The 13527-nt window shown below is 38.8% G+C and overlaps 1 protein-coding gene across 2 annotated transcripts in view; it reads left to right on the top strand.

Annotated features, from left to right (window-relative positions):
- Positions 1 to 13199, top strand: part of GABRB1 (gamma-aminobutyric acid type A receptor subunit beta1) — a 439513-nt gene extending 426314 nt beyond the window's left edge. Inside the window, exon 9 of one of the 2 annotated variants that reach the window (XM_008017486.3) lies at positions 12394 to 13199. In XM_008017486.3, coding sequence (XP_008015677.1) covers positions 12394 to 12738 — 345 coding nt within the window. In that variant the 3' untranslated portion in view covers positions 12739 to 13199. The remainder of the gene's footprint in view (positions 1 to 12393) is intronic. The other variant, XM_038008562.2, reaches the window with a different exon arrangement.
- Positions 13200 to 13527: the final 328 nt, after the last annotated feature.

Raw genomic sequence — 13527 nt, 5'->3', positions numbered from 1 at the left:
TGACACATAAAACCAATTCTCCACATATTCTGGGTGATATGTTAGTCATATAACTGCCTACCAAACCGAACTCAACATTCTTTGGGGGAGATAGCAGAATCTAGAGTCTCTATGGTGCATCATTCAAAATATCTAATATAGAGTAAAATATTACTAGACATGAGAAGAAACAGGAAAATGTGATCATTATTAAGAGAAAAACATTTGTCAATAGAAACAGAGCAGTAAAAGTCTCAAATGTTGGCCTAAAAGATAATTAGTATAAATAACTATAATTAATGTATTTAAAAGTTCATAAGAAATAGCCCAAAACTGGAAACAGCCAAAATATCCTACAATAGATGAATGGTTAAACAAACTGTGGTATATTCATACTATGGAGTACTAGTCCAATAAAAAAGAAATGAGCTATTGATACACACAAAAACTTGGATGTCTCTCAAGGGCATTAGATTGAGTGAAAAAAGCCAGTATTAAAAGGTTATAATACTGTATTATTCCATTTATATAACACTCTTGAAATAACAAAATTATAGAGATGAAGAACAGATTCGTGGGTGCCAGGAGTTAGTGATAGTGGGGAAGGATGTGGATGGTTGTGACTGATTATAAAGAAGTTGTGTGAGGGAGATCATTGCAGTGATGGAATAGTTCTGTAACTTAATTGGAATGCTTGTTACATGAATCTATATATCCAATAAAATTACACAGAACTGTACACACTTTATGTCAATGTCACTTTCCTGATTTTCATATTATATCATAGTTATGTAAGATGTAATCAGTTGGAGAATCTGAGTAGGGGAGTACATGGGGCCCCTCTGCGCTATCTTCACAACTTTCTGGGAATCTATAATAATTTCCAAATAAAAAGTTTCAAATAAAGTCCATAGGAAAAATTGATATGGTATATGAAGAAATGGGGAGTTTCAGAAGATAACTGAAAGTATAAAAGTGGGACAATGGAAATCACAGAATTTAAATTTTTATTAGATGAATTAACATCACATTGTATACAACAGAAAAAAGGATTAGCGAAATTGAAGGTCATATTGGGCTTTTCTCAATTTCTCAATTGTAGCAGTTCTTACCATAAATGCTACTACTTTGGGGTTGCCTTAATGGATACCCTTACTCTTGATTTATTATTTGGTATCTTTGTTAATTGTTCTCATGGGATCCTGTGCTTTTCCACAATAGGACTTCCATGATAGTGAGTATATGTTTATTTGTATAATTATATTTTAAAATCTGTTTCTCTTATTAAGCTACAGCTTCCCAATTATACACCCCAGAGCCCTTGTCTATTACATTTATTGTTCTTTCCTTAGTAGCTAAAAGGTAGATACCAAATAAGTACTTGCTAAATGAATAAATTAATTAATTGATAAATACTGGAGAGTTGCTCTCCATTTAAGATGTTTTTAGAAACCACATAAAGCATTCAGTGTTATATTATGTTTTATAAAATTCTTACATATTCATAATAAGTAAGAAAAAGAGACTATACTCCACTTCAGCTTCTGCTCCAGACTGTCTTACTGTTCCTATCATTTTTATTTTCAAAAAAAAATTTAAGGATGCTTTATATCAACCTCTGCTGTTCTTTTTGAATCACAGTGCCATATAGCATCACATGTAATGTTCAAAGGAGCATTATGGCTAAGATTTTGAAATGGCACTGTTCGTCTGGGACTGCCCAAGCTTCATTGTCTCATGCCAAGGAAATCAAGGACGCAGTCACACAAGGGGTGAGGTTAAGAGCAGAGGTTTAGCAGGCGAAAGAAAGAGAAACACTCTCTCCTGCAGAGAGAGGGCTCCCAAGCAAGTCTTCTGGTCTGTGGTGAAATGCAATAGGTTTTATAGTCGAATAAGAGGAGGCAGTGTCTGATTTACATAGGGCATGAAAGATTAGTCAGACCAGGTCTGCCATTTGCATAAGGCTCAAAAAAACTGGTTAAGGCTAGATGTGCCATTTGCATAGTGTATGAAAGACCTGGCCACCCCACTCTAATTTTTTATTATGCAAATGGGTTCTCTACCTGGATGGTGCCATGTTGCCTGCTTCTCTGTACTGTACATGGGATGACAAAGGAAAGAGAAGATGGAGCCTTCATGTTGAACATACCTGGCTTCCAGGCAGCCCTTTTCTACTGGCACAGCTGCCAGCATTCACCGTGAAAGCTTCCAACTTCCTTACCTATGTCTACAGCTTGATTTTTCAAGCTGCTGTTTGTTAGAAAATAAACGATTTTGGGGGCTGTTTTTTGCTAAAACAGAAATTCCGCCAAGGACTCTGTTGTCCTTACTATCTGTCTAAATAATTTCTTTCTATCTCCTGTATCAACTTTATAAACTTCTTCATATTTAGGTGGGATAATAATACAGCATTACCATCTCATGCAAGTTATAATCATCCCTGCACCTGCTTAGGTTTTGTAGTTCCTAACTTTCTTATCCTCTTCTAAAACCAAAAGCCCAGATGGATAATATGTCAATAACAAAGCAAGTATTTGCTTCATCTATTCAATGTGTCATTTCAGCAGTTACATTCATAATGCAAACTGCGTGGTATTTTAAATTGCTACCCGCCAGTCAAACTCAAAAATATAAAAAAGACTATTAATTTTTTTAAATATAATAGTTGGATGATCCTCTACTTTCAGATGCTTGTAAACAGTTAAATTTAAATGACATCTGTGCCCTGGTCTCAAACAATTTTCATTTGAGGGATTTCCTCAGTATTTGCCTTGGTTCACTGGAGCATAGAGTGGCCTTGTTCAGTTATTACACATTACTTTTGATAGCTCTGGCTGGGCAGCCAGGTCAAGGGGTATTTGTACTGAAGCTTCAGGAGTGCTTGCTTTGTCTTGATTTATATTTCCTCCAGCTGCTCTGAAGCATCTTTTTATATCAGTGCAGATGCTAGATCCAGACATTAGGAGAGTTTCAACCTCTAAGGTGGTAAGAACTGTAGATTCATAAGCCCCTCAGGCATCATTTGAAACTAGAGATGGTATTTAGAGTTTTGAAAGATAGATTTCACAGTACGACTAGGCTTTAAGTAAGCTACCTCTGGGCCACTTTTATACTCATCTGGAACTTTTTCAGTTGTATATACTGGCCACAATGCCTGTCTATTTGCAAATAAATGAAATGGCTGAAACTGTAGCTGAGTCTCCCTCTATCACCTAGGTTGGAGTGCAGTGGTGCAATCTCGACTTACTGCAACATCTGCCTCCTGGGTTCAAACAATTCTCATGCCTCAGCCTCCCTGAGTAGTTGGGACTACAGGCGCCTGCCACCACACCCGGCTAATTTTTGTATTTTTAGTAGAGATGGGGTTTCACCATGTTGGCTAGGCTGGTTTAGAACTCCTGACCTCAGGTGATCAGCCCACCTCGGCCTCCCAGAGTGCTGGGATTACCTGTGTGAGCTGCTGCACCCGGCCTGTTTTGCATTTTTCTTTTTTCTTTGAGATGGAGTCTCACTCTGTCGCCCTGTTTTACATTGTTAAATGATCACTCGAGCTTCTATGCAGAGAAAGGACCACAGGGCAACATTTCTGGAAAGAGGAAGATCACTTAAGATGCAAGAGGTGATGGCGGAAAGAAGAAGACATGGAATACACCTGCTATGTGCTCATAAATACTAAAAAAAGAAAGAAAAAAGTGAACAGAATCAGGATGTATTTAAAAGTAGAGCAATTTGGACCTGTTAAAACATAGAATGGGAGAAACAAGGAAAAGAAAGGAATCCAGGATAAATGTATCTACCTGAGTAATGTTCCGGAACATTGCCAGTTGTTTCGTTTTATTTTTGTTTTTCTTTTTTTCCTTTTCTATTTCCTGGATAATATAATTTATTTGTCTTAGATTTATGTAAATTTGCACTTAATCTTCTGTTCCTTCTCAAAATGATAATAATGTTTCCACTTCTGCCACAAGCTTTCAGGATATGCAAAGAGACATGCAAAGCATCACCAGAACCTCCCATCTCCTCCCCGCATAAAAGGTTTCAGGAATTCCAGGCTAAGAGATTAGGGTTCGGCAGCCCTGGTGAGAGCAAATGACTGACAGCAACAGCCAATACAGTACATTCTATTAGAGGGATGGGAAGATGAAAGCTGGGTTGTTGCAACTGTGTGTTCTCTACAAGGGAAGGCAGCGGTTCGCACTGGTTGGCTTCATTAAGTAGAGTGTAGGCTTCTTGAGGACAGTGAATTAGCTTATTCTGTAGCCAGCCCCACTTCACTTGGTTTCCTGCTCTGTGCTTCAGAACCACTCAGTAAACACGAATCTAACTGAATTGGCTAGCAAGTGCAAAGTAGATTGAGCCCAGAGGTATTCCTCGACAGGACTTTACAACTGCCACTGAAAACAAGATTATATTTTATTCCAATTACACTAAAATGAGTTCAGCTATATTTATATATTGAGAATATCCACAGCAGTTCAATTCTGTGAGTGGCAACATTTTTCACAGCCTAAGGCACTCATTGAGGATGTTGAGGCAGAGAGGAGAGAGTGAGTGAGATGGAAGGGGCGGAAGAAAGGCTGAACCCAAGTCAGAAAATAAATCTGCACATTCGCTTCAGATTTATGTTAAGGAAAGAAATAGTACAGCCATCACATCAGTGTTCTCTGGATTTCAGTCATTTGAGAATCACCCTATGATTTTTGGCATGCCTTTTGTATCAGTCAGGGCTCTTCAGAGAAACAGAACCAATAGGAATAGAACAAACATACATATAATAAGAGATTTATTTTAAGGAATCATTTCTTGCAATTGTGGAAGCTGGCAAGTCCAAAATCTGTCAGGCAGGTTGCAGGGTGGAAACTCAGATGAGAGTTGATGTTGCAATCTTTAGCCTGAAATCTGCAGGGCATGTTGGAAACTTGGCCAACGTTTCTACAGTACCATGTGGAGACAGAATTTCTTCTTTTCCTGGAAACCTCAGTTTTTGCTCTCAATGCTTTCAATCAATAGCAGGAGGCCCACTCACAATATCGAGTGTAATCTCCTTTACTTACAGTAACTGTAAATGCCAATCACATCTACAGAATACCTCCTCAGCAACATCTAAACTAGTGTTTGACCTAACTGGAAACCACAGTCTAGCCAAGTTGACACACAAAATTAACCACTATACCCAATGTATTTATCCCCATTCATTCATTTCAAAGATATTTATTGAATGCTTCTATATGCCAAGTACTTTTCTTGGCTTTGGGGAAACGGTTGTGAATAATACAAAATCCCTGCCCCCTTGGAGTAACATTCTAATGGGACACTCAGTGGAAGGAACAAGTTGGATGGGAAGAGAGAAGATCAAGAGTTCTGCTCTGGCCATTTTGAGATTTAGATGCCTCTAAATATCCATGCAGCACTATCCTTTAGGTTCTTCTGTAGTAAGGTCCAGGAGAAAATAAGGAAATGTGAATTACTTTAGATTTTTCCCTTGTCATAATGAAATGTGAGCATGAATATAATGTTAAGAAAAATATGCACAAAATCACCAACTGGTCATATTTTCCTAAATACATTACAAGATACATGCAGCTGTTTCACTTTCTTCATAATGTTACCTGATTTTTAAAAAACTAATTTTAGGAGGAGAGATGGTATTGACCATTTTCCTCCATAACAACGTGAACACCAGTATTTCAAGAACCTTATCTGTTTTGCTCACCACCATCTTCCCAGGATTGTTGTGTCATCAGAGTTAGAATTTAAAAACCAGATAAAGGGGTTTATAAACAGTGCACTGGAGGAAGGAAGAAAAGTGTTCGCCAGCCAGAAGCTGGATTGTCCCTGCCATCTCAGGTCTTTATGAAGTAAAATTCCAGGCCTTTCTTTACATGAGAGCCCCTGTAAGACTTGTCTGGGATCAGCAGGCCTTAAGGCTGGGTGTCATGACCTTCAGGAAGGAGATGAGAGAAAGGCTCAGCAGGCAAGAAGAAGGTGGACATCGTGGTTGCAGGAGAGCAAACTTCAAAGAGGCTTTTGGAAAGGCACTGACAACCTGCATTTGAAAGAGGTCATAGTATTTGTCCAGTAAAACATTTAGAATCAATAGCGGGTCGGGTTCCAGTGTTTGTACAGGAGACTGTAACATCAAGAGGCTTTATTTGTTGAGATCTCTGAACTTATAAAATGAGGGACATGATGTTCTATTGCTTATGGCGGGGCTGATGTCTTCATCAGTGTCTGGAACAGTACCTAAGGCATAATAGGCACTCAGTAAACATTGATTGAATAAATGAGTGAGTGAATGCATGAACTACTATTAACATTTTAAATGATTATCCATGATCCACCTAAAATTGCCTTTTGCAGCCAGGAAATATGCCTGTCTAATAAGGAGTAGAGTGAGAGTGAAATATTGCCAAGCCCTTGGGGCTGCAGAACTAAACTGCATTCTCTGCTCCCCTTTACTGGTCATCTATCTGAAGTGGAAGAGGAAGGGTTTCTTGATTGGCCCTCCTGAAGCCTTATTCATAATTACATTCATTTTCTCTAAATTTAGGTTCAATGACACTCTAAACTTTAAAAAAGAGAATCCATTATGTTGGTTTGAGGAATGTATGATTAATATACTGTAGTCATTCCTTCTAATCAGAAACAGACTTACCTCCCCGGTCACTGGAACTGATGAACAACTGCAGACTTTACCCAAAAGCACAGCAGTATTCAACATGCACCCTCTCAGTAAGTAGATCAGAGACAGAAAACTCCAGAAGGCACAGAGCCTAGAATGCCTGCTTCCTTCTTCTAAATATACCTGCCACATAGATCAGTGGGGAGCAGTGAGAGGGGAGAAGGAGAAAAGAAGTTGTACATGTTCCTCCCTTAGATTCTCTCCTGGGGCTTAGAGTGGGAATTCCCATACTTGAGGGCACTGTGAGGAGTGGGGAATAATTATCCCACGGGATAGTTCTTTCAACATCAGCAACTTTTGAAAAAAATCTGCTGGTCTCTGCCTGCCTTAGAAATTCAGTATGTTAACAATTTTAATTTGCCTCACTTCCTTCTGACTCAAGGTTTAAAAATCTTCAATCTGGATTGTGCTCAACTCAGATATTGATATTTTGATATGTCTTTATTAATTAGGCAGCATTTAATCACTGCAGATGTTGGGTCAATGTACAACATGACTTCTTGCTCCCTCTGATGATATGAAGAAATAACAGCCCTTTTTCCATGGATATTATTTTTGGAAAGCTGTGTCAGCTTCAGATATAAGAATAACTTAGATGCCCTGATATGGTTGAGGCAAAGGGAAAGCCACTCTTCTCCAAGGGGAATGGGTTACAGCAGAACCAACAAGAAACTTGTGGATATCAGCAGTGGTATGGCTACCACATGTATACCTTACCCGACAGCAGAAAGCTGGAGGGTGAGGGTAAAGTATCACACTGTAGAAGAAATGCATGAGCATGTACACACACACACACACACACACACACACACACACACACACACACAGTCTGTTAACATCAGCCTTTAGGACAAGTCCTACACTGGGTAAGAAAGAAAATGGAAGTGGGCAAGAATTGTTATATAGCTACTTTAAAAATTTTCCTGAAAAATCACGTGATAATGTTGATGTAACTCTATAGTAATGAAATCAGCTTTCGTGGATAGTTGCAAAACTAAATCCATTATCTTAAATGTCAAACCACTTAATGCTATGATTTCTAGCTCAGTGACAGAGAATATTGAGGGATTTGCACATACTGGTAAACTTCATGCAATCGTTAGGCACACATGAATCTGCACCAAGGTTAACCAACATAGCTTAATAAAATGTACCTTGTTAACCCTGACTTCTGTTTAATTAGGAGCATCTGTGTGCTTCACTAGCTGATAAATTCTAGCCATTTTGTTTACTTAGAAAGATTCATAATAATGTAACTTAATGATGCACAGAATGCAGATCACATGATTCCATTTTACAAGCATTTTTTCAGAATGCTATGTCCTCCACCTGGAATGTTCTTCATAATCAAAAACTGTCAAAGATTGAAAGCCAACCCTTGAGATAACCTAATGAAAACCTTCCATTTATGGATAACAGAACTGAGACGCAGACTTATCCAAGGCCATTTCTGAGTAGATAATAAAACTAGAATAATAACATAGCTTTCAACTCTCAATTTCTGTTCTGTCCTCTACCCATCTTTTAAAACTCAATGCAAGCCCCGCTATTACAAGAAGGCTTCTGTGACCCCCCCCCGTGATTTCTCACTTTGATGAATCCCTAATCATGATATATATTATGCTATTTAGAATTTGATTGAAAACTTGTCACTCCCAATATTATGCTTCACTCATATATCTCTAAGAAGGTAATGATCTCTTATGGACAAAATTCATATTTTGTGATTATCTTAGCTATTCCAAAGTACCTAACAAAATCATGTACTCCAGTCCTTATCTTATAACATACTTCTCCCTCCTTTAAGAAATTCAAGCATTTTGGTCCTCATCACTTCAACCCTACCATCCTCAGTAATGTCAACTTTCATGTACATGACTTTTTCAATTATAGACATACAGTAGAGGACAGAGACTGCATCTAGCTCATTATTCCCAACGACCTTCACCGTCACCTGGCCTCAAGTCTCAAGCAAACCCTAGTACATGTTCCCATTGCTCAGAAATATTCTACCTCCCATATCTCCATGTGTAAAATTCCCATTTCTGAATGTAGCCTGTTATCATTCCATATCTTTGACTTCCTCACTCACTCCCATAGAATTTGCCATTCTCAATCCTTCTCCTTTTCCTGTCTACTGTGTCTCTTCCAGCTTCACTTGACACCCTATCTTGATATGTTTGAGCTAATGCTTTTATTTCTTTTCTTCCTTTGACCTGCAAACTTTTGAAAAGGAGAGTCCATACAAACTCCCTTCTCCTCCTTGCTACCAATTCAGTCTTTAATCCATTGAAATTCAGGTTCTGCTTCAGCTCTTATTCTAAGACCACAAATGGTCTTATTGATAAATCTGTGAGCCTTCTTCATTCCCCCTGTTCTCTCTGAAACACTATTGACCATTCTCTCCTTCTGGATACCCTTCTCCCTCCTTGAGTTTCTCTTCATAGCATTCTGTTATTTGTTCTCTACCTCTATAGTTTCTCTGTGTCTCTTTCACTGACTGCATAGGTGCCTCCCACTCCTAAAATAATCTCAGGCCCAACATTATCCCAGTCATCACCACATATACATTACTTGCTGGACACCACCACAAGGATGCCTAACATATATCACAAATTCAACCTAAACAACAAACTCTTTTTTTTCCACCCTATACATGCAACACACACCAGATACCCCATTTTGCTGATGACAATGTAATCCTTTCAGCCTGACAGGCTGACAGTTTCCAGATCACCTTCCCTTCCTTGTGCTACAAATCTAATCAGTTGCCAAATCAATTTCGTTTCTATTTTAAACATTTTTCAAAAGCTCCTCTTTAGTGTAGTTTTCCTTTTCTTTCTGCTACATTATCCTAGTCCAGGCCTTCATTATCTAGCCCCTGAGCACCCCAATAGCTCTGGTTGGGAAAATAGGACTGAAACCTAAAGTCAACATCAACACAAAGTAATATATGCTAAAGGATATGTGAATGGGAAAAAAAAAAAGAGAGAGAGATCCCTAACTGGCTATGCAAAAGTCAGATCTGGACACAGATATGTTTCATCTGACCGGAAAATCATTTTTACACGATTGAGCCAACTTTAAGGGAAGACAAAAATCAATATGTTCAGGTTTTCTGGTAAAGGGGGTGATCTGGCAACATTAGGGTCTAGTCCATTCAGTGTAGCTGTCAACCAGAGCTGAGTTGCAGTCTCCTCCTTAGACATCTGCTCTCCAAGGCCCCATAGGCATCACCATTCCCTAACCGCACTCAATTACTTACTCTCACCTGGCCCTACTCAGTCATGCTTCTTGGTCCCTGTAGGTGGCCGAGTTTGTAAATTCTGTTGTAAAAGTCAGTGCTAAGGGTTTTTGATGGTAAGGACGCTCATTGTGCTCAGCATATATCCTTGACACCTAACACTTTATCTCTCACGCAGTAAGCACTCAATAAATGTTGGGAGAAAGTTTTGGAGGTGACTGTGGGCAGGCAAAGTACAAAGGCACACAAAGAAAACAGGATTTAAATTGAGTCTTGGCTAAAACAGGTGGATTTGATTAACATACAAAGAGAGAGAAAATAATATTTGAGACAAAGAATATTCTGTGTTTTAATCCCAAATTTGGTACTGCTGTTTAATCTTATTGTTTAATTTACTTAACTTCTTTGAGCCTTGGTTTCCCTGTCTGCTGAATTAGGATAACATATATGTCATAGTGTTGTTATAACTAAGGTAAATTGCTCAGTAAGATTCAATTACTGAAATACTGGAATTACTGAGATAAATTACACAGTAGAATTCAATAAATAGTAGTTATTAACAACAAAATAATAATAATAATAACTCCCAGAATAAAGCCACCAATAGAGGTATATGGTCAGGGCATGTGGGTAGCCCAATTAGACCGAAGCAAAATGCTTCACAGAGGGAAATAATGATAGATAAAAAAGGAGAGAGAGATGACGGAAACCAGAGTCGGTCGCCATTTCTCTCTCCAGCCAACTCAAATCTTAAAGCTAACAGATGCATCACTGAATTTCCTATGGTGTGTAACAAAGGCCAAGGACGGTGACTTGGTCCTTCCAGTAGAAAGTGCTTTGAATCAGATACACATAGGTTCTAATATCAGGGCTGGCATTTACTAGCTGAGTAAATGAGCCAGATTGTTAACTGTTCTAAATATCAGTTGCCTTATCTATAAAATGGGGATGGATGGCCTTTTAAAATAGGGTTGCTGTATTAAACAAGTAATATATATGCTAGGCTCATGGTGGAAACTCAATAAATCTTAGTTCTTTAAACCGTACTACGGTTGTACCATCATGTGCTATCTATCCTCTGTCCCTTTCTTTTCTTTCTCTCTTGTTTGTATTTGCCACCCATGTTTTTCTCTATCTCTTCTTTGCCAGGCTCTTTTGCCTCCTTACCTATACCTAGTGTGTTAGGTGTTTACTAAGATTAATCTCATTCAAAAGCATTTATAGAACCCTTACTGTAAGTCAGGCACTATGCTAACACACATGTTAGCACAGCTCCCTCTACTGGCCTTGGAAGTACTTCAAGTTCATTTTCATGTATGAGTCACGTCCCTTCCTGGTAAATCAGTTCGCAAAGTATATCAGCTTGAAGTTAAACAAGGCCACATCCTGAACTAAACTATGCTCACATTTTCTGTAGTTCCAAAAGAGTATGTGTGGGCATAACATAGAGAAGAACCAGGAAACCTGCGATAGGTATCACTGGAACTGCAGGAAGCATCTGTGAACAACAGCAGAGGAACAAAAGTCAAAGGACAGCCAGGCATATCCTTTGACTCATTAATTATATCTGTCAATTTCACCTGAGGAAATAATTATGGATATGCACAAAGATTTAACTATAAAATATTCCTTCTAGACTTGTCTGTAAGACTACAAAAGTAAAACAAACCTTAACATCTAACAACAGATTAATTCAATTGTGGTTTACTCATGTAACCTATTAATGAAGCGTGTCACAGAGGAATATTTATTAACAAGGAAAGATGCCCAGGCTGTATTATTAACTCAGAAAAGTAGGTTGCAAGGCAAAATATATGAATGAACCTGTGTTTGTAAGTATATATGAATAGAGAAAATTCTGGAAGTCAAGCGAGATGTTAATGATTGACTCTGAAGGTGGGATTATGAATTTTTACTTTTTGTTTTGTGTTTCTAGCTTTGTTTCCATGTACCACTTTTATAACAAGAAGAAATACACACGCGTGCACACACATACACTAGTGTTCTGTGAGTGGAGACAGATGACAGCTGGAAAACTAGCAAGGTGGATGGATGATGATAGATAGATAGATAGATAGATAGATAGATAGATAGATAGATAGACAGACAGACAGACAGATAGATAAGGTAGATAGATGCATGGCCAGCTGGATGGATGGATGGATGGATGGATGGATGGATGGATGGATGGATGGATGGATCGATGGATAGAGAGATAAGAGAGATAGACAGACAGACAGACAGACAGACAGACAGATAGATAGATAGATAGATAGATAGATAGATTAGATATAGATAGATAGATAGATAGATTGATAGATAGATAGATAGACAGACAGACAGATGATCTCCACATGGGAGGCACATCAAGCCAGATGTTTAGGGAGACAATGTTTAATGAGCCTTATGGGGTATCATTAGTAACAAGTTAATGAAAACAGGCAAAGGTCTTGCAACTTGTGTCGGAGCCTGTTCTTTTTGTCATCAGGTCGACGCCCACGGTAACATTCTCCTCAGCACCCTGGAAATCCGGAATGAGACGAGTGGCTCGGAAGTGCTCACGAGCGTGAGTGACCCCAAGGCCACCATGTACTCCTATGACAGCGCCAGCATCCAGTACCGCAAGCCTCTGAGCAGCCGTGAGGCCTATGGGCGCACCCTGGACCGGCACGGGGTGCCCAGCAAGGGGCGCATCCGCAGGCGCGCCTCCCAGCTCAAAGTCAAGATCCCCGACTTGACTGACGTGAATTCCATAGACAAGTGGTCCCGAATGTTTTTCCCCATCACCTTTTCTCTTTTTAATGTCGTTTATTGGCTTTACTATGTACACTGAGGTCTGTTCTAATGGTTCCATTTAGACTACTTTCCTCTTCTATTGTTTTTTAACCTTACAGGTCCCCAACAGCGATACTGCTGTTTCTTGAGGTAAGAGATTCAGCTATCCAATTGGTTTTAGGTCTTGCATATCAGTTTTATTACTGCACCATGTTTACTTCAAAAAGACAAAACAAAACAAAAAAAAACATTTTTTTCCAGTCTACCTTGGTCCAGGTTATCGGCTCTGTAAGAGCTCTATTAATTGCCATGTTTACAAACAAACAAAAAGAGAGAAGTTAAATAGGTAGATCTTTAGCAGTCTTTTCTAGTTGCCCTGAATTTTACTGATTTATTTTTTAGGGAAAATGAAAAGAGGACCTTGCTGTCCACCTGCACTACTGCCTGGTAAACTGTAACAATCTTATGCTGCCAAAAAAAAAAAATAACAAAAACAAAAAACAAAAAACAAAAAAACAATTTCCAGAATCTCAGAAGAAAAAACAAAGCCATTGATAAGTTACAGATTTCCAGGAAGAAGGCAAAAGAAAAAGGAGCTTAAAAAGGGAAAGAAGAGTCCCTTCTATCCTTAAGTTCTCCCGTGTCCGTTGTAAAAGGGCTCCACAGCTCCATAGAAGAAGAAAGGAAGGGAAAGTGCTAGTCAAGGTTACACAATCCCAACCTGCCATCTTCACCGCACCATTAAGCTGGATATTCTGAAACATGCTTCTTTCTCAGACTTTCCGGCAAATTTTAAATTAACATTAGAATCCAACCTGGTCGACCTGGTAGCCATTGAGAACATTTT

This window comes from Chlorocebus sabaeus, chromosome 27 (genome assembly GCF_047675955.1).
Source record: "Chlorocebus sabaeus isolate Y175 chromosome 27, mChlSab1.0.hap1, whole genome shotgun sequence".
NCBI lineage: Eukaryota > Metazoa > Chordata > Mammalia > Primates > Cercopithecidae > Chlorocebus > Chlorocebus sabaeus.
The sequence above is the reverse complement of the archived record's forward strand: the minus strand, read 5'-3'. Positions and strand labels throughout refer to the sequence as shown.